The sequence below is a fragment of the Schistocerca americana genome, chromosome 7 (genome assembly GCF_021461395.2).
Source record: "Schistocerca americana isolate TAMUIC-IGC-003095 chromosome 7, iqSchAmer2.1, whole genome shotgun sequence".
In the NCBI taxonomy this organism is placed as follows: domain Eukaryota; kingdom Metazoa; phylum Arthropoda; class Insecta; order Orthoptera; family Acrididae; genus Schistocerca; species Schistocerca americana.
The window spans coordinates 479,244,006-479,266,060 of NC_060125.1; the positions used below are offsets into that span (position 1 = coordinate 479,244,006).

The following is a 22,055-nucleotide window of genomic DNA, read 5'->3' on the forward strand; positions in this document are numbered from 1 at the left end:
GCTTTTCAGACTGTTTGTGACCGCCCCATATAGGGAAAGAAAGCTTTTTCGCTACCTACACAGATCCAGATTGCACTTTGTTAGTCAGAGGAGAAGAAAAAGAGACAATGGCTATGGGACTGAGACACCGTTAAAAGCCTTGCCTCCGTGTTGTCGAAACTGTTTGTCAGGAAAACAGTAAAGGAAACCAAGTAGAAGTTTGTAAAAGTTATTGAAGGGACAGGAGATAAAAGATTAAACCTTTAAAATAACAAGATTATTTCATGGGTGATAGGATTTGGAATTCCAACTGGACGGAGTGAATAATGATTTGAAGAGTGGTTGAAAGAAAGGCATCAACAAAAGTGAAAGAAAAATACTGAAATGTAGTCTAATTAAATCGGGTGATGCTGAAGGAATAGGATTGACAAAGTAACACTAAGAGCAGTATAAACACAGTATAAATGTATTTCTTGCTTTTTTTTAGATTTGGGCGTGGAAATAGCTGACGATGGAGCGGTTATCAGAATATAAAACGCAAAAACTCAAGAGCAAGGAAAACAAAGACTTTCGCGAAAGTATTTAGGTGTACCTTCCGCGAAAAAATAAGATTGTCAAGAAGAGAATGAAAGCATCTGAAATGTAACGCAGCAGACGAATGCTAGATGCAATGACTGTTGAAGAGGTTCTGAATCGACTGGGGTTGAAAGATGTTTGTGAAAAGGGAAGAAATGGGAGGTCTCTCAAGATGGACGTCGGTTACAGACTTGTTCTTCTTGGGCTGTGATGATTAGGGATTAATGTCTAGGCTGTGACAATGTCGTAAGCAACTAAACACAAACTTCGGATGGACGATGAGGATCCTCGCCGTTTGCCTTAATAGATATCGAAAAATCGCTGGAAATTCTCATGGACAAATAAGGAATCGATCCTTATTTCTCGCGAATGCGAGTCATACTTTAACAAAAGTGCTGCCTACACGGTAATGGTGCAGGTAACGTTTTAGGATGAAATTTGCTGCTCTTTAGTTTACATCATTTGAAAGAATCATTAACTTTTTGTGGGGTACCGCAGTAGAATTTTTGTTAAAAGATGTCTTATAGGTTTCCTCCTCGGTAGTTGTCACCAACTGCACCTGAAAATGGAACGTAGAGGAAGACATTTTTGTCTAAGAAACCTTTATCTGATACGAGCTTCATAAGGCGACACAATTTCTATTGTAGGCCAGATGGCGTCATTATTACTGTGGTCTCAGAAATAAAGATAGAAAGATAAATAACCATTGTGCTCCACTTTAATGTTATTGCTGACATCTCGGCTGTAATGATGACATATTCTACAGTAACACTTCTTACGGCGCCTGCTGATAAACACATTGAAACAAAGCTGCCTTCACCAGGGAAAAAATATGCTACAGTCATAATAGCTATGTCCGGAGGTTGGAGAACTCTAACCCAATACATGTGTTCCACCATCAATGGACATTTATCATAGGCAAGTGGGCCGGTATTGCTCACGACCATCTGATTGGGGTGCATCTTCCGTCTAACACTCTCGATGGAGAACACTACAGTACCTTTTCTCATGAAACATTACCGAAAATGTTGAACAATGGCCAGCACGCAGTCAGGCACCACTACGTAATGCCGTGATTTCAGAAAAGATTTAGCAGTATTTTCCCCAGTTGTTGTATTTGGTGGAGTGAGCCTGTACCATGGCCACCATGTTATCCAAATCTCACTAAAATGGACTTATTTCCGTATGAGGAGATGAAGCATTTAGTGTATGATGCACCGTAGGACATTCCAGTCCGCACGTCGTATGTTCGGCTGAAGCTGCAACCATTATCCGTGAAATAACTGGATTTTGAGCGTTTAGACAATCATTATCACGGATGTCATTGTGCATTAATGGAAATGGACATCATTTCGAGAAATAATCTCTAGCGTCAAGACCTACGTTGACTCCTAACGCGGAAACGGGGCACAAGTGACATTTTCGTCACATGAAAAGGTTTCCATATATCTCCTATACACACACAAAAAATTTTATGTGTATTTCTCATGTCGTATAAATTATCTGTTCAAATGTATCCTGACACCTACCTGCGGACATTAATATGTGCTGTGTCGACCCTTCACCTTTACGGCGACTCAGACGCAACTGAGGACACTTTCGATGATGTATCTTAATACGTGGAGGAATGATAGCCATTCCTCTTCAAGACCTGAAACCAGAGAAGGCGTATCATGGGCTTCAGGTCGAAACTCTCGACAAGACAGTCCATTTCAGGAATGTTACTGGCCACAGAACATTTCCTCGCAGATGCTGCTATATGACAAGAGTACATTTCCATGCTGACCCAATCACTCATCGTCCCCAAATCTTCTCCGCTGAACGCAGTACATAATGCTGTAAAATGTGATCATATCCTTCCCTCCGCATTTAGACTTTTTTGATAACAATAACGGGATCACACAAGAACCAAGCGAAAACACAAACCATACCGTAACACCACCACTTCCGTAGTTCATTGTTGACAATGCACATGATGTCATCCAACGTTCTCCAGGCATCAACTATCCATCGGAATTTCGTATGGAACAGCGTAATCCATTGAAACCTACAATTATGGGTAAAGGGATGTAAGGTGAAAGGTTAGGTCCCATGTACCGTCATGTGTCATCTCCTGTTGCTATCTTATTGACATAAATACCTCTGAAAAGGTAGACCGTTGGCAATCAGTTTTAGTTCATTGTAACGTAGATTAATATATCAGATCTCAATAATAGGACTGCAGAAAAGAGTAGACCTTGATTAACAGAGAGTTTCAGCTATCCCAAATTATGAAATAGCTCTTAATGTAATTAAAAGGGCACAGAGAGGCCTTCAATAATAACAGCTTCAGTTAAGTAAAATTACCAAATAGACAACAGGTAGCTCTTCAACTAATCAGCTAATTATAATTCCCAAATAGAAAACAGGCAGGCATTCAAGAATAACTGCTTCAGTTAAGTAAGACTATCAAATAGAAAAAAGGGGGGCCTTCATGAATAACTGCTTCAGTTAAGTAACCTAGAGTTTGAATTGCCTCCTCACAACGGGTACACCAGAAGGCTCATACGCAAGGAGTGCAAGACTTCACCGAATAGGAAGGCCAAGTAAAGCTACAACGAGAGCACCAGCCTTCAGAGACCCTTTTGGTTGGGTACAGACCGGCAAAAGAAATATTAAGGAAGTAAGGTTGATTACAAGAAGGGAACAATAACCAGCCAAAGGGTATACCCACGTCACAGCAAGATATCACATCAACAACGACGGCGCAACGCCAGAAAGAAAACTAGGCTGCCAAACCCAATTACATAGCCTCAGAAATTACAAATTTCGAGACGCAGGCACCTCCTAAACCAATATAAGTAACAGAGCGATGACATCTGCAATACCTGAAGGTTTTTCGAAACTGGCACTCGGCAGTATTACAAGAGAGGTACTTGAAACTTCCTGGCAGATTAAAACTGTATGCCGGACCGAGACTCGAACTCGGGACCTTTGCCTTTTGCGGGCAAGTGCTCTACCATCAGAGCTACCCAAGCACGACTCACGACCCACCCTCACAAATTCCGCCCGTACCTCGTCTCCTACCTCCCAAACTTCTGGAAACATCCAGCAGGCTGTGTCTCAACCATGTTTCCGCAATAAACCTTTCTTCCAGGAGTGCTAGTTCTGCAACGTTCGCAGGAGATCTTCTGTGAAGTCTGGAAGGTAGGAGATGAAGTACTGGCGGAATTAAAGCTGTGAGGGTGGGTCGTGAGTCTTTTTTGGGTAGCTCAGATGGTAGAGCACTTACCGAACTCTAATCTGATCCGGCACACAGTTTTAATCTGCCAGGAAGTTTCCTATCAGCGCACACTCCGCTGCAGAGTGAAAATCTCATTCAAGAGAGGTACTTACCTGGTTTTCGAAGAACTTTGGCAGGGAAGTCGGCTAAAACTAAACCATATAAGTACTGCGGCCACAGCATAGAATAGGAGGAACACGTTATCGCTCCGGCTCAGGAAATACCATCAATGGTTCAAATGGTTCAAATGGCTCTGAGCACTATGAGACTTAACATCTATGGTCATCAGTCCCCTAGAACTTAGAACTACTTAAACCTAACTAACCTAAGGACATCACACAACACCCAGTCATCTCGAGGCAGAGAAAATCCTTGACCCCGCCGGGAATCGAACCCGGGAACCCGGGCGCGGTAAGCGAGAACGCTAACGCACGACCGCGAGCTGCGGACGAAATACCATCGTCTCACACAGTTTATGATATCCTGTTAACAAACAACCAAGGCCAGTCTCGACTCAAGAAAAGCAAACAACAGGCACAATCCAAGGAACCAACTGGTGGTGAGATAGATCAGCCAAGAAATCGCAATGATGGCCTATGGGTATCAATAAGAAAATAATAGTTACGACCTCAAAATCCAAACCTTAACAGAAGTTTAGGAATCGGAGCTGAAGCTTGCCCGTTCCAAAGGGGGCCCAGAATTCAGCACGGCGAAACTAGCTTCAACTCACTCATCGGTACGTCATGTCCCAGAACTGGCTGCCCAGGCTACGTACGAAGACGGCACTCAAAGTCAGCCACGGATTCAAATCAATCCCCAGATGTGGCCAGCAACCTTTTGCCGAACCCCGTGCCCAATACGGTTGCCCAAGTGGTCGCCTTGCTAGCCGGGTGGACCTCTCACACCGTCCTTCTCAGTCTGTTACCATTCGCCAACTCGCCACTCCACAACACGCCCCTTCCTCATCAACCATCTCGAGCAAAGACCCTAGTGGCCGCAAACCAGAGGTAAATCGCATGACAGAAAACGAGCTAGTGGCGCCGGGAATTCGAAAGGTGACTCCAGCAACCGCGCCACGGCCCATTCATCATCCCAAAATCATTCGTTTCCAGTCATTCACTTTCCAATGGCGTCACTCTTTACGCCACATCGAGCTTCGCTTAACACAGACTACAGAAAAGCTTTCGGTCCCTGTTTCCGATCTCCTTATCTCTTTTGTGGTGTCACCGCCAGACACCACACTTGCTAGGTGGTAGCCTTTAAATCGGCCGCGGTCCGTTAGTATACGTCGGACTCGCGTGTCGCCACTATCAGTGAGTGCAGACCGAGCGCCGCCGCACGGCAGGTCTAGAGACACTTCCTAGCACTCGCCCCAGTTGTACAGCCGACTTTGCTAGCGATGGTTCACTGACAAATTACGCTCTCATTTGCCGAGACGATAGTTAGCATAGCCTTCAGCTACGTCATTTGCTACGACCTAGCAATGCGCCATTATCAGTTGCTATTTATCTTGTGATGCATGTACCGTCAGACCGATGTTCACCAATTATGGATTAAAGTTAAATATTCCAGCAACTACGTACTTTTCTTGCTAGTATAATTACTTTACCTGTTCCAGACCTCACGCCAGCCTGCGTGAGCTTTAAAAGCGTGCCCTTCGGCATCCCGTCCTAGTGGATTGGCTGTCTTGCCAGTCCACAAAATCTTTACGAACGATCTTTGTGCTAACTGTACAGCAGGTAGCACATTGGAACTCACGAGTCATTCCTTCCGCTAACTTCATGTGATTACTTGCAATCACCTTTCGCAATGCCTGACGGTCCAGGTCCGTAAGTACATGAGATGTGCCTGGTCTTTGTACATCTGCGGTTGTTACTTGCATTTCGACAGCACATTTACATCACTAACAGTCGACGTGGGCAGTTCTAGAAAGGCTCCACTGATCATGACAGAATGTTTATTCTGTTGATACTCAATGACTACTACACGTCCGAAGTTACTGAGCTCTCCAGACCGACACATTCTGCTGTTATTGCTTCTCTACTAATGGCACGACACTCCCCGTCTTCTCTCCGCCTCATTGTATAACAAAGCAGCGTCCGGGTACTTTTCAACAGTATGTACATATATTAATTCAACGAGTGTGAATAATAATAATTTTGTTCATAGCTGTATTTCAGCATAAATTTTTGTTTGTGGGACGTCCACAACCGTTCAGTGACATGTTAATAATAAACAGATCCGCCTCAGTTATAAAATACTTTATTTATCAAATTTTTGCACTACCATGGTTTCGGCGTCTTAGCCCCATCATCAGGTGTAACTGAAACCTAACAATAATAGTGCGTCATGTCCAGGCGCTAACAACTAATAGGCGAACATCTACCGCATCCGTATTAATATTTGACAGCCTATCTACGATAGCCATTAGCCTGTTAGCTCTTGGGGCATAACCTTGACGCCCTACTACTGCTAGATTTCAGACACAACTGATGGTGGGATAAAGATCCCGAAACTGAGGAAGTGTATAGTGACTTCGTGTAAGACTTCGGTTGATAAAGAATTTTCTAACTTTGGCGGATATGTTTGCAATTAACATGTAGTTGAGTAGCTGCAGACTATATGATCAATGACCGCCAGCAGCACAAGAAGACCTTTATCTGGTTCACATGTGACCGAGAAATGGAATGACTTGTTAGTGTGCGGACAAATTCTTTAGCTTCTTTTACCGAATTGTAAAGGTCACTGCGGTCCGATTCTTATCCTGAGGTTATCTTAGCATCTATTTGCCGACGACCTTGTCACAGTGGTAACACCGGTTCCCGTCAGATCACCGAAGTTAAACGCTGTCGGGCTGGGCTAGCACTTCAGAGGGCAACCATCCGGTCTGTCAAGCGCTTGGCAGACCGCCGTGCACTCAGCTCTTGTTAGGCAAACTGAGGAGCAACTTGATTAAGAGGTAGCGGCTTAGGTCTCTGACATACGGCCGGGAGAACGGTGTGCTGACCACATGCCCCTCCATATCCGCATCCAGTGACACCTGTGGGCTGAGGAAGACACGGCCGCCGGTCGGTACCGTTGTGCCTTCATGACCTGTTTCGACGGAGTTTAGTTTAGTTTTTACTTACGATTTTTAATCTATTTCAAGCGTGGAGACGACAGTTTGAACTGTTGAAACCGGTAAAGTGAACCAAATAAAGGTCTTCTTGTTCAGCTGACGACTAATCTTTTATCTTTGTGGAAATAATAATAATAGTAATAATAATAAATATAAGCGAAAAGATCAGCAATTTCGAGTGCCTTTAAGGCCATAAAGTACTTGAATGAATGCATCACGAGTGACATACTCGTGTTATTCCAGCGAGGTACATTGCAGTAAGAATCGAGGAAAATATCGCTTCATCTAACATGTAGCTTGCGTAACGAACACAACGGTTAAATTACGGATAAAGTGTAAAACATACAACATGTCGTCTTTGTTGCAACGTTCTATCTGTGAATAGCCCAAGAATGAGTAAAATTGAGAATGTCCTTGTAATGGCTTTTGGAGTATATACATGGAATTTAACTGGCATGTAATGAGCAGAATTAGATTCATAGTTTTTAAGAGATAAATTGCTTTACAGCGAATTTTGCTGCTTAAGCAGGGAGCAAACCAACCTGTTTACTTAGAGACAAAATTACGCAACGTTGCTTTGTCGAAGCAGTTGTCCTAGAATACTGAGAGCACCTTTGGAGTGATCCAGAAACGTACAGTGGCAAAGGCAGTTGGAAAATTAGATGCTTTCACATTAATAACGTACCCCGAAGATGCCAAATAAAAAAAAAAAAAGGTCTTAGGCTTCTTGCAACTTCGTTTTTGTTTTACATAGTATGTCAGTTTTCCGGAATTATAATCAGGAGATACACATACATGTTAATGAGACAGCATGTAAATGGCGAACAATACGAGCGAGAAGGCATCGCATTTTATAACAGTTTCTCGGGACATTGTCCGTGGAGAAAACATCGATCAATAAAACTACAATAAAATAATTTCACTAATAGACCTAAAAGTCTTAATCGGTACGGCTTCGAGTGGTTTAGAACTGTTATAGTATCATTATGAGAACGTTTTACTCCATGAAAAAGGGTAATACACATCCTTTGTTGTCAAAGGACTAGAATACAGTCAAACGCATAAAATAATATAAACGCATGGCTGATATACCGTCGGTGAAAGTAGGGGACAGTAGCATGGAGCATGCCGCTCTGGAGGGGTGTGAATAACACTACAGAATAAGGCTTAGTCGCTAGTGGTTTAACAGCGAAAGGTCCACCTGCCGCCTTCGGCATAGCGTCGGTAACAGCCAATGGTTGTGAGACATGACTGTATTCGATAACGAAATACGCAACTTATACGGACCAAGACAGCACGTACTGAAATAGTTTTAATACATTTGATATGTGTTCTAAATGTGGCAGTGTAGACGAGGTCGTAGGTAGAAATGATTGGCTTGCTATTTAGTAGCTAACAATGAGTAGCTTTCCACGTCTTCAAATTGTTATATGTGCTATCATACGTTAGTTTCATGATAGTCACTGTTCTTCTAGATACAGACATATATAACTTCAGTCTGTTACCATATGTAGCTAGTCTTCGTTTTTCAATAAGATTCTTGCGTTCTTAGAGTCGTCGTTGATAAATGATAACACTGAGGTATGGTACATACCTTATTGAAGTGACTGCCTGGAGCTTATTTAAATAGTGCTTCGTGCATTGGCCGTACCGGCGGTATCATCCCACTCCAGTACGAATTATCTTTCCTCATCATTGTACAAAACTGAGTGAGGTGGCGCAGTGGTTAGACACTGGACTCGCATTCGGGAACACGACGGTTCAATCCCTCGTCCGGCCATCCTGATTTAGGTTTTCCGTGATTTCCCTGAATCGCTCCAGGCAATTTTCGGGATGGTTCCTTTCAAAGGGCACGGCCGTCTTCCTTCCCCGTCCTTCCCTAATCCGATGAGACCGATGACCTCGCTGTCTAGTCTCCTTCCCCAAACAACCCAACCATTGAACAAAATCCCCCAAATGTTCCACTGTTAGGGCGGCGTAGTTCCATAGATAGTCGTATGTAGTGGTTATTACCACTTTCAGTGTGGTCCGCAGCTCATGGTCTAGTGGCTAGCGTTGCTGCCTTTGGATCACGGGATCCCAGGTTCGATTCCCGGCAGGGTCTGGAATTTTCTCCTCTCGGGGACTGGGTGGTTGTGTTATCCTAATCATTTCATCATCGTTGTTGAAGTGTCGATACTAGATACGGAAATACTTGGAACTTGTACGGGCGCTGATAACCACGATGTTGAGCCCTCCACAATCCAGTACCATCAACGTTCAGTGTGATGCTGGAAGAAAGACGATTTGACACTGCCGGAACATTGTCTACACATAAAGAGGCTGAACAACTTAATTTAGAACAGTCGCATGGATAATGTTGTGGGGAAGGCAACCCAAAGGCTACGTTTTGTAGGCAGAAAGCTTAGCTGATGCAACAGACGTACAAAAGGGACTGCCTAGACTACGCGTGTTCGTCCTCTGCTTTCATCATCATTCATGAAAGTGGCGAGATTGGACTGAGCAAAGGTTGGGAATTTGTACGGGCGCTGATAGCCGCGCAGTTGAGCGCCCCACAAACCAGACATTCTCATCACCATCATCGTCCTCTGCTGGGGTACTGCCGTGCTGTACTGGTTCATTACTAGATAAGGTTGACAGAGGGCATCGGAAAAGTTGAAAGGTAACCTCGTTCTGCATTATAGCGAAATACGGGAGAAAGTGTCGCGGGAATGATAAACGAATTGGGATGGAAGTCATTAAGTAAAGGAGTGTTACTCTACAGCGAGATCATTTCACGAATTTTCAGACATCAACTTCCTCTTCTGAATGTGAAAATATTATATAATCGCCAACATACACAGGGAAAAATTATCATCATCATCATAAAATAAGAGAAATCTGAGAAAGTACAGAATGATTTAAGTGTCCATTTTTCTCTGTTGGAGAGTGGAATGGTAGAGAAATAGTCTGCCAAACACTTACGTGAGTTGTAGAGTTGTAGTGTAGCTGTAGATGTAGAGAAGCAGGGTTAATTTCTCCAGTCGATGTAAGCGCCAACAAATGTGAAGTGAGATTACTAGTTATGGTTGGGCACGATGTCGTATAACAGACTCGTACATGATAGTCTCAAACTTGATGGGTGATAGTCAGTAAAATTCTTCATGGTATGTGACTGCATTGCCATTTTGTAAAATTTTCGACGTTTCGGCCACATGTGTCCTTCCTCAGGGAGTCTTTACTAATTTTTGGGGAAAAAATCGTCGAGGAAGCCCCTTGGCAACAGTGACAGAATAGTCTGAAAGTTTTACACATCGACGATCCGGAGACATATCCAGAAGAATATTACAGAACGTGGTAAGGGGCGCGAAAGCCTACGCTTACATTCACGGCTGACGTTTAATTACGGAAATTTGTGCGTTGCTCACTCTGGTCGAGGGGCTCCACTTACCATGCAGGACGTGCACGTTGACGGGCCGCGCCTGCGCGTTTGACGGGTTGCACTGGTAGCGGCCCGAGTCGGCTGGCGTGGCGCGCTGTATGAGCAGGAAGCTGGTCGTGGTGGGGCCCTTCTCCGTGATCACCGTCACGCCGCCCCGCGGGCTGTCGTAGCTGATGATCTGCAACAGCGCCATAGCACGCACACACATTAGCCACTGTCGCGGCAGGCGCTGTAGGCGAGGTTACGTCTTCTCCTAGAAAAGAGAACCAGTAAAACACCCGATTCCTTAAGGAGCTGGACTCCCATTTATTAAAAACAGCTTCCAACTCCTGACTACAATAGTAAGGTAATGTGTTAAATATTTTATGCTAAGCATGAAAGGAAGGAATAGTTTAGAAAAGATAGCAAAATATTCCTTCCGATTCCGCAACACGGTTTATCAAGGTGGTGGGATCTCTAGTATATACAGGATGGTCCATTGATCGTGACCGGGCCAAATATCTCAAGAAATAATCGTCAAACGAAAAACGACAAACAACGATTCTTGTCTAGCTTGAAGGGGTAAACCAGATGGCGCTATGGTTGGCCCGCTGGATGGCGCTGCCATAGGTCAAACAGATATTAACTGCGTTTGTTTTTAATAGGAACCCCCATTTTTATTGCATATTCGTGTAGTACGTTAAGAAATATGAATGTTTTAATTGGACCACTTTTTTCGCATTGCGATAGATGGCGCTGTAATAGTCGCAAAGATATGGCTCACAATTTTAGACGAACAGTCGGTAACAGGTAGGCTTTTTAAAATAAAATACAGAACGTAGGTACGTTTGAACATTTTATTACGGTTGTTCCAATGTGATGCATGTACTTTTGTGAACGTATTATTTCTGAGAACGCATGTTGTTACAGCATGATTACCTGTAAATACCACATTAATGCAATAACTGCTCAAAATTATGTCCGTGAACCTCAATGCATTTGGCAATACGTGTAAAGACATTCCCCTCAACAGCGAGTAGTTCGCCTTCCGTAATGTTCGCACATGCATTGACAATACGCTGACGCATGTTTTCAGGCGTTGTCGGTGGATCACCATAGCAAATATCCTTCAACTTTCCCCACAGAAAGAAATCCTGGGACGTCAGATCCGGTGAAAGTGTGGGCCATTGTATGGTGCTTCGACGACCAGTCCACCTGTCATGAAATATGCTATTCAATACCGCTTCAACCGCACGTGAGCTATGTCCCGGACATCCATCATGTTGGAAGTACATCGCCATTCTGTCATGTAGTGAAACATCTTGTAGTAACATCAGTAGAACATTACGTAGGGAATCAGCATACATTGCACCATTTAGATTGCCATCGATAAAATGGGGGCCAATTATCCTTCCTCCCATAATGCTGCACGAAACATTAACCCGCCAAGGTCGCTGATGTTCCACTTGTCTCAGCCAACGTGGATTTTCCGTTGCCCAATAGTGAATATTATGCCGGTTTAAGTTACCGCTGTTGGTGAATGACGCTTCGTCGCTAAATAGAACGCGTGCAAAAAATCTATCATCGTCCCGTAATTTCTCTTCTGCCCAGTGGCAGAACTATACACTACGTTCAAAGTCGTCGCCATGCAATTCCTGCTGCATAGAAATGTGGTACGGGTGCAATCCATGTTGTAATATTCTCAACACTGACGTTTTTGAGATTCCCGACTCTCGCGCATATTGTCTGCTGCTGATGTGCGGATTTGCTGCGACAGCAGGTAAAACACCTACTTGGGCATCATCATTTGTTGCAGGTCGTGGTTGACGTTTCACATGTGTCTGAACACTTCCTGTTTCCTTAAATAACGTACCTGTTGGGTGAACGGTCCGGGCACTTGGATGATGTCGTCCAGGATACCGAGAACCATACATAGCACATGCCCGTGGGGCATTTTGATCGCAATAGCCATACATCAATACGATATCGACCTTTTCGGCAATTGGTAAACGGACTATTTTAACACGGGTAATGTATCACGAAGCAAATACCGTCCGCACTGGCGGAATGTTACGTGATACAACGTAATTATAAGTTTGTGACTATTACAGCGCCATCGATCACAAAGCGAAAAAAGTGGGCCAACTAAAACATTCAAATTTCTTTACGTACTACACGAATCTGTAATAAAAATGGGGGTTCCTATATAAAAAAACCCAGTTGATATCCGCTTGACCTATGGCAGCCCAATCTAGCGGGCCAACCGTAGCGCCATCTGGTTTCCCCCTTCAAGCTAGACAAGTTTCGTTCTTTGTAGTTTTTTCCTTTGACGCTTATTTCGTGAGGTATTTAGCCCGGTCACTATCAATGGACCACCCTGTATCTACGTAGTTTCCTACTATCTTCCAGTTCTTCTTCTGATATGCAAGTATTTCATTACTTTAGGAAAGCTTTCCGTATTTATAAGACGGATGACTGAAAAGTAATGCCTTCAACTTCGTAACTCTTCAACAATTGGCAGCATTGGTATGCGGCAGGTACTGGCTTGTTCCGTAGCCTCTTCTCTACAGCTGCAGTTGGCGGGGAGCCTTAGCACTGAACCGTTGTGAAGTTACACAATAAAGTATGGAGCCCTGCGCAGACGGTCGGTAAATGCGATTTAAGCAACGTGCAGTCATTGTATTCTTGACAGCAGAAGGTGTCACCCCAAAGGAAGATTCATCAGAGAATGAAAGCAGTTTATGGTGATTTTGTTGATGTGAGTACTGTGCTTCGTTGGGCGAGTATGTTTAAAGATGTTGAGGCGGCAACATCTGACCTGCGTGACAAACAAGCTTTGGATGTCCAGTGACAGCAACCACCGAGTTTCACAAGCAAAATGTTGACAGATTAATTCAGGACGATCGTCGTATCACTCTGAGAGAAATTGCAAGCACAATTGACTTTTCACAAGAACGTGTGGGTCACATTATTGCTTTGCTTGGCTATCGGAAGATCTGTGCACGATGGGTACCCCGGATGCAGACTCCTGAAATGAAAGCACACAGACTTGAAATTTGCCAGGAACTCCTCCAGCATTACGAGAATGAAGGTGACGCCTTTCTCCTTTCAATTGCGACAGGAGACGAAATGTGGGTACACCATTACGACCTGGAGACGCAACGTGTTTGCGGAAACAGTGTGTCGGCTTCTTCTGTGACGCCGGCCGGTGTATCCGAGCGGTTCTAGGCGCTTCAGTCTGGAACCGCGCGACCGCTACGGTCGCAGGTTCGAATCCTGCCTCGGGCATGGATGTGGGTGATGTCCTTAGGTTAGTTAGGTTTAAGTAGTTCTAAGTTCTAGGGGACTGATGACCTCAGATGTTAAGTCCCATAGTGCTCAGAGCCATTTTTTCTTCCGTGACGGTTTCAGAAAACTTGTTCATCGTTGGCAGAAATGTATCCAAATAGTTGGTGATTATGTGGAAAAGTTAATACTGGTAATTAAAGATCACATTCTAAGGATTATTTCTGCCTTTGATTTACTAAAATATTCCCATCCAAACCCAATTAACGAAGGTGGAGGCATTACTTTTCATTCAACCCTCGAAATATGCCACAAAGTTACAATACGAGGGGCCTTCGTTAAGAAAATGCCGCGCGAGGTAGTCTCACGGTCTAAGTCACTTGTGACGGATCGCGCGGCTCCCACCGTCGGGGGTTCGAGTCCTTCCTCTGGCACGGGTGTGCGTGTGTTCTCCTTGGAGTAAGTTAGTTTAAGTTAGATTAAGTAGTGCGTAAGCGTAGGGACCGATGACCTCAGTAGTTTTCTCTCATAGTCCTTATCACAAATATCCATTTTTTTCCATTAAGTAATGCAACACTTTTATCGACCAGTTTCGGTTAAAAGAATGCGAAAATTCTTGTGAGGCATCGTGGAATATTCCCGCATCAGCCCCTAAAGTTTCACGAAGTTCCGATATGTGGAGGGGATGGAAGTAGTCTTCAAAGTGATGTCTGTAACGGAGCTCCGTTCCAAGCAGAGGGCTGTCATTGAGTTTCTATTGGCGGAAAACCAGACCTTCGCAGATATTCATAGGTGCTAGCCGAATGTTTACGGAGAAATTGTAGTGAACGAAACAATCGTCAGTCATCAGGCGAGTCATCACCGCAAAATGGTAGCGCAAAACCGTCCTATCTCCCGCGTTCCGATCGGCAGCACACAGCTGGAACTCCTGCAATGTTTGAACGTGCGTACACTCTCACTGGAGGTGATCGACTGATCAGAATCAAACATCTTGCTGCTCAGCTAGACGTCTCTGTTGGTAGCGCTGACACGCCCCTCCACCATTTGGGGTATTCAGAAGCGTGTGCCTTCTGTGTTCATCGCGTCCTAAAAGACGACCATGGAGAACAACAAAGGGCGGCCATCTGTGCGTCGTACGCCTGCTTAACTGGGAGGTAACGTACTTGCACTGGGCCCGGGTTTGATTCCCCGCCGGGTCAGAGATTTTCTCCGCTCGTGGACTGGGTTTTGTGTCGTCCTCATCATCATTTCATCCTCATCATCTGCCGCAAGTCGCCAAATGTGGCGTCGGATGAAATAAAGACTTGCACTTGGCGGCCGAACACGAATAGAACATCCCGGCCAACAATTCCATACGATCATTTCATTTCACCTGTGCGTAATTGCTTGCGCACTACGAGGTTGACCGTCTGTGACGATGAAACGGTTATTCATCACCTCGAAAGTGAAGCAAACCGGCAATCCATGGAGTGGCCGCCACACCACCTGTCCTGCGAAGAAAAGCCAAAACCTCAGCCGACGAAGCCATGGCGACGGTCTTGTGGGACTCTGAAGGTGTAATTTTGGTTTAATGTGCTCCCTCATGGTGCAACAATCAACTCTGAAATGTATCGTGTCACCACCAGGAAGTTGGAGAAACGCCCCCAGCGTGTTCGTCGCCACAAAAATGCAAAGTAACTCCATGGCAAAGCAAGTACAAGGCTTCACACAAGCATGCGCGCCCGAGAGGAGGTCAGAAAACTTTACTGCAGTATTCTTCCTCACCGACGCTACATCCCATAGCACCTTCCCACTTTCATCAGGTTTACCCAATGAAGGATGCACTCTGCAGGAACCAATACGTGGATGCTGAGTGGGGTACTGATGTAGCAGGACGCTGGCTACGAAGTCGACCAGCAGAGTGGTACCACTCTGACATAAAGATCCTCGCAGTAATGCGGCGTAAGGGTGTGACACTGAACGGACATTACGTTGTACAATAAAGATTTGTAACCAAAATAGTGGGGAAAACATGGTTTATTGGAATAGTGAATAGAAGCAATCTGCTTTCACAGAAGATATAATGCATTACTTACTGAACGCCCTCCTATACGTCACGACTTCCGTTCTACCTCCCTAAATTACTGTGTTCTATATATAAATTGCTAGTTTTAAAATTTTCAGTTCCTTAAATATTCTTAAATCTATAAGTACTCAAAGGTGCAATACTGCTTAAACTTATTGAAAATAAGATGAATCAAGCAAGATTCATCTCGTGTACATGTACAATTTCATATAGACAAATTACGATTTGCCTTAGTGACAAGGTGGCAGGTCATTTCTAAGCGGCAGCAAATAAACTTTTAAAAAATCGAAACAGGACAGACAGTGCATACCGTCGACATCTGCACTATTGTGCTCTGTTTTCAGTACAATACAAATACAGAGCAGAGCAGACTTCAGACCCGTAGATCGAGGGTTCAGCCTCAAGCCTACCATGCGACTTATCGTTTATTTCATCTCTGACGATAATTTCTTTCCATGAGAATGGCCAAGCTGCTTCATGCCATTTGAGTCCAACAGTATGAGTCACTTCTTAGTTTGCTGTCTGAAACCAGTTTTAGAAAGCGACGTACTAAAAAGTATTTTCCTCCTGTTTGATATTATAATGCGATTATTTATCTACACGTTACCAATTTTATTTCAGTATAATTGACCATGTCGAATAATATTTGTTTCTTGTTGCACAAAAAGATATATTTTATTTTTTCCTACATTATGCACCAAAACTGATAACATTCCAGTTACTCAAAATTTTTAAGGTCATCATGTCATCGGACACCTCAGAAGTCACCTCATTTTTATTAATACGCACTTCATTAATTTAATGGGTAAATTAGTAAATAAATTTGCAATGCATCCCTTGATTTCATTCACTGGTAACAGGAGTACTGTGAGAAAAGGGGTCGTTGAAAGAAACAGTTGTGTTCGCCAGACTACTATGCGAGAAACGTATGTTGCTACTCCGAATTCTTCCTAACTCTTGTTGTGATCAGAACGCGCCACACGCAGGCGGGGACACCACCCTAAAGAAACGCCAGCGTTTCAGTTCCAAAAATCGCGCGGAATGGCCGCGCGGTTTGAGGCGTCCTGTCACGGACTGCGCGGCCCCTCCCGCCGGAGGTTCGAGTCCTCCCTCAGCATGGGTGTGTGTGCTGTTCTTAGCATAAGTTAGTTTGAGTAGTGTGTAAGTCTAGGGACCGATGACCTAAGCAGTTTGGTCCCTTACGAATTTACACATTTGAACACGTGAACAGTTCCGAAAGCCATAACCTGCAGGAAGGTAGCGACAGTGACAAAGTGGCAGAAGAGATTGTGCTGTGTACCCATGGCCCGGATAGCATGATCGAGACAGTGTGCACGGAACTGTCAAAATATAAAGAATTAAAATCCATTTGATGGTGCAAAAGGGTGCGAGTTTCAAGAATGAAAAAGAACCAAAGCACTCTGTTCACTTCATTGTTTAGCGAAGTACCTAACACTGTTGACCAAGTTGTTGAATAAAATTTGTTTCAAAGGACATCCGCAACTGAGTTCTCAGGTTCATGTGCGGCTGTCACCTACCCGCATCTAGGCGTTTCAGTTTGGAACCGCGTGACCGCTACGGTCGCAGGTTCGAATCCTGCCTCGGGCATGGATGTATGTAATGTCCGTAGAATAGTTAGCTTTAAGTAGCTCTAAGTTCTAGGAGACTGATGACCTCAGATGTTAAGTCCCGTAGTGCTCTGAGCCATTTGAACCATTTGAACCTAGCCGCAGCCTGGTGCTCAGTGCGTGGCAGCCACCCGTTTCACGGTTTTTGTACAACTGAAGATGGACTTACAATCGCCTGAATTTGGTTGTGAGTGGACCATTAATACCAATTAGAACCGAAGCGGATTCTTATCTTATTCTACCAAGTTGGTGAAGTGGGTACTATAGTCGAAATGGCTTAAGAAGATCCCTGACAACTCGCAGCGCTGTTGCCAACTTTCAAATGCGAAATACTAACGGCTGCAGAGGAAAACAGTAGCTCTCTATAGAGCTGTACCAACAATGAGGCACTGCCATAGAAAGGTTTACAGAATCGCGTTACCTTACAGGTCGAGGTAGGCCCGCGAAGCTGCTTTGCCCAAACCACCGCAACTGTCAGGATCAACTTAGGCCGACTGAGCTGTAGCTCTGTACAGTAACAGTTGGTCCCAAGAATGAAAATGATTAATAATAATTCGCAGCTCCAAATCTTATACAACTGTGGTTTTCCGATTTTCATAAAGTCCCCTTTCCACGAATACCACGTTAAAGATTTTGAGCAGTGCTTGACAAATTGATGCCCAAATCAAGTACCCGTGCGGCCCACGGTTCTCTGTAGTAGTTTCAAACAATGCGCTTGTAGCAACTAACAGCCGAATACAGAAACGTTAGCTAACGTTAAGAATTTCTGAAGAGTGTAGTTTGCCCTCTCAGTAACAACTAATTACAAACTCAGTAACGTCTTTAGACTTACAATCATTTGTGACTGTGTCTCATACTGGATAATCCATGTAAATATAAGTACAGTTACTGTTATTAGTCACTTAATCATCCGCTCACACAAACAAGACCTCTTCGTCAGATAACTAGAGTGTCGGAATTTTGGGGTCGCTGAGAGTGGTAGCAGTCTCCAACAGAGAAGAGCAGATACATGTTTCGAATGGTAGCGACTTTTAACGATCACTACTTGTCTCCTGCGACCGGCTTATTACTCCATAACTACAGCTAGTATATTGGGAGGCTCATAAGGTACTAATTTATGGAGCTCTTAAATTAATAATAAGATCGGAGGATCCGGGGCCCGTGGTGTCAGCCCACAATGTCAATATTGGCACTTGAGCAAAAAGGTTTGACAGCCACTAGTTTACAGCGATTTCACCATGATGGAAGCGATGCACTCAACCAATCATCCCCACATAAACGTAATAGGGCACTGGTATGCTCAGGAGGACAGGTCAGCACGCGCATGCAGTATGAATGCAGTGGGATGTAATTTTAAATAACAGACATTATATTACGCAGGTTTTATTAATATCGCGCTGTCAGATAATAAAAGTTAGAAAAGTTTCAAATGACTGTTACGTGGCAATAACGAGCACAGAAAACGGTTTCACACTATAGACTAAATATTCAACACAAGGGCTGTAACCACAGACTTGTCTTTGGGCATAAGAAAAAAACTAACAATTCAATGTCAATCCTACTGTATATGACTTACAGTGTTCAACTTCTATATCCAGTGAACACTGTCATATCATAAATATATCCATGATTTTCAATGCTTACCATACCTTTCTAACAGTGTCTCAGCCATTTAAATAAAATGTAGTTACATCCCACTAAACAAACAATGCAAGGAACGGGTAGAATTAGCTTTTAAATATTTTCTATTCTTTGAAGCATACAAAAATACGATAATTTCTGAAGCATTTTGTGCACAAAAGTACCTACGATTCTTTCAAAAATGACAGAACAAAGTCATTTTCATCCACCTATTAGACTTTCCCTCATTTCCTGCCTAAACGGATGTAAGCTCTCACTGCTGCCTCGTCATTCGTTCTTTGTGTTCTTGCATTTAAAAGTTAGTTGTCAAGGTCGTCAGATTGGAAAATTGACTCCGGTCACTGTAGGCACCACTGACAGCGTTCGAATCCTAACAAATTTCTCTATTTCCACAGGGCACCAAAAACTTTCACAGATAGTTAAAACAGAAGAAATACATGTGCGACTACGAGTCTGGTAGCGGTGAGAATGAAAGGTAGCATAATGTTACTGAGCAAATCAAAAAATTTAGAAACATATTGCGCTACCCAAAAATATTGTGCAGTCTCTGGGCATATTGAAAATATCCTTCCCAGTCTCCCTCTGGATCACTGGGCGTTGTTGTTTATGTTGTAGTGAAAATGGGTCCAAAACAAGACAAAGGAATATTATAATTAGAGTACATCGAAGTGTGTAAATCACTGCCAGCATTGTGAGAAGTTAAGACATATCTGTACAGGAACAGAAATGATAAAAAATGGGGATCGGGATCGAAGAAAGATTTAAAAAAAAATGAATGAACGACGAGTTATGAATAAAGCATGTACAGGATGTTACGGATATAAATGCCGATATTTTTATTGATGACTGACGACAGTCTACTGATCACAATTACATCACTTGCAGGTTAATAATTGTGGCTCTTAGAAGTACACCATGTGATCAAAAGTATCTACACACCTGGCTAGAAATGACTTACAAGTTCGTGGCGCCCTCCATCGGTAATGCTGGAATTCAGTAAGGTGTTGGCCCACCCTTAGCCTTCATGACAGCTTCCATTCTCGCAGGCATACGTTCAGTCAGGTGCTGGAAGGTTTTTGAGGAATAGCAGCCTATTATTCGTGCTGCACTGAGGAGAGGTATCGATGTCGGTTGAAGGCGGCGTTCCAAAACATCCCAAAGGTGTGCAGTAGGATTCAGGTCAGGAGTTTGTGGAGGCCTGTCCATTACTGGCATTTATTGTCATGTAACCACTCCGCCACAAGCCGTACATTACGAACATGTGCTCAATGGTGTTGAAAGATGCAATCGCCATTCCCGAATTGCTCTTCAACAGTGGGAAGTAAGAAGCTGTTTAAAACATCAATGTAGGCCTGTGCTGTGATATTGCTACGCAAAACAACAACGGGTGCAAGCCCCCTCCTTGGAAAACACCACCACACCGTAACACAACAATCTCCGAGTTTTACTTTTGGTACTATACAAGCTGGCAAATATTCACTGGGCATTCGCCATACCCACTCCCTGCCATCGGATCGCCACAATGTGTATCGCGATTCGTTACTCAACACAACCTTTTTCCACTGTTCAACAAGCGAGGCGTCGTTTGGTATTTACCGGCGTGATGTGTGACTTAGGAGCAGCATTCGCCCATGAAATCCAAGTTTTCTCCCTCCCCTCCCCCCCCCCCCCCCCCCCAACTGTCACAGTACTTTCAGTGGATCCTGATAGAGTTTGGAATTCCTGTGTGATGATCTGGATAGACGTCTTCTTACTACACATTATGACCATCTTCAACTGTAGGTCAACAGACGAGCTCGGCCCGTACGCTTCTGTGCGCTTCTGTGCTGTAGTGCCCCTTCACGTTTCCACTTCAATATCACATCGGAAACAATGGGTCTACAGTTGTTTAGGAAAGTCGAAATCTCGCGTACAGACGTATGACACAAGTGGCACCCAATCACCTGACCATGTTCGATGTCCGTGAGTTCCGCTGAGCGCCCCATTTTGCTCTCTCGCAATATCTAATGAGTACCTAGGTCACTGATATGGAGTACCTGGCAGAAGGGGCAGCACAATGCACCTAACATGAAAAACGTATTTTTTGGGGGTGTCCGGATACTTTTGATTACATAGCGTATATCATGTTTTTGGGAGAGTTAGTATCTCCAAGCAGGAGTGGCACAAGCGAGCCATTAATGTGCTCCCCCCCCCGCCCCCCCCCCCCCCTGGGCAGCAGAGCAATTATTGTAAATTGGAAACAAAACGGTCAGTCAACACTGACAGGCGTAGTCCACATCGTGGCACAGATACGACACTGCAGAAAACATCAGGTGCTGAGGTATGTGATGTGTCAACGGGAAGACTGTTAGCTACAGAGAAAAAACAGCAAACAGACGATGGGTACGTATTAAGGTACCACATTCAAAATATCTGTACCTATAACCCCTTCAACCTGTATAGAAATTTTTGCATACGTATACAACATTTACCCTGAAAATAATCTACAGTTGCACGTATTACTGCATGGTACGTTTCCATAACTATGTCTAAGATACCTCAAGGAGAATTTGTACTTGTAAAATTCAATTCTTCAAAAGAGCTTCCAGTACCATGGTTTCGTACGGTAATAGACAAGCCCTGAATTGGTGGAATTGTGTCTGTTATTGCAGAATTTTTGATTATCCACACAACATTCGCTGTACTTGTTTATTGCTTGCATCCTTAAGAGCAACAAACAAAATATTATGCAGCAGCTTCTTAAGCAATAGTATTGTCCCTCTTCAGCAGAATCATGTGGAATAACTTATAGAAGTACAATTAGCCAATGGGAAACTGTGGACATACTGGAATTTCTGGCAGAATAACAATGAGTCTTGATCTCAAGATGGATATTTATTCTCCAATACTGAAAATCTCTTATCTTAATCATCGGTCCACTTGTGATGTTTTAAAACCAGTGAGAATATTTTTAAAGGAAGACACGAAATCTTTGCTTGGTAATGGTAAATAACTCGTCATTGTAACAAATGTAGTGATTTGTAATTTACATATAACTAACCTTGTTATCAAAAATTCTCTGGTATAGCCTACAGTAGCGGCTGATATCTTCTGAAAAGCTG

General features: G+C 43.7%; 1 protein-coding gene across 1 annotated transcript in view; it reads right to left on the reverse strand.

The window, feature by feature from the left end:
* Window positions 1–22,055, reverse strand: part of LOC124623028 (zwei Ig domain protein zig-8-like) — a 566,694-nt gene that overhangs the window by 75,788 nt on the left and 468,851 nt on the right. The window contains exon 5 of the mRNA XM_047148820.1: window positions 10,366–10,534. Within this exon, the coding sequence (XP_047004776.1) occupies window positions 10,366–10,534 (169 nt within the window). The remainder of the gene's footprint in view (window positions 1–10,365; window positions 10,535–22,055) is intronic.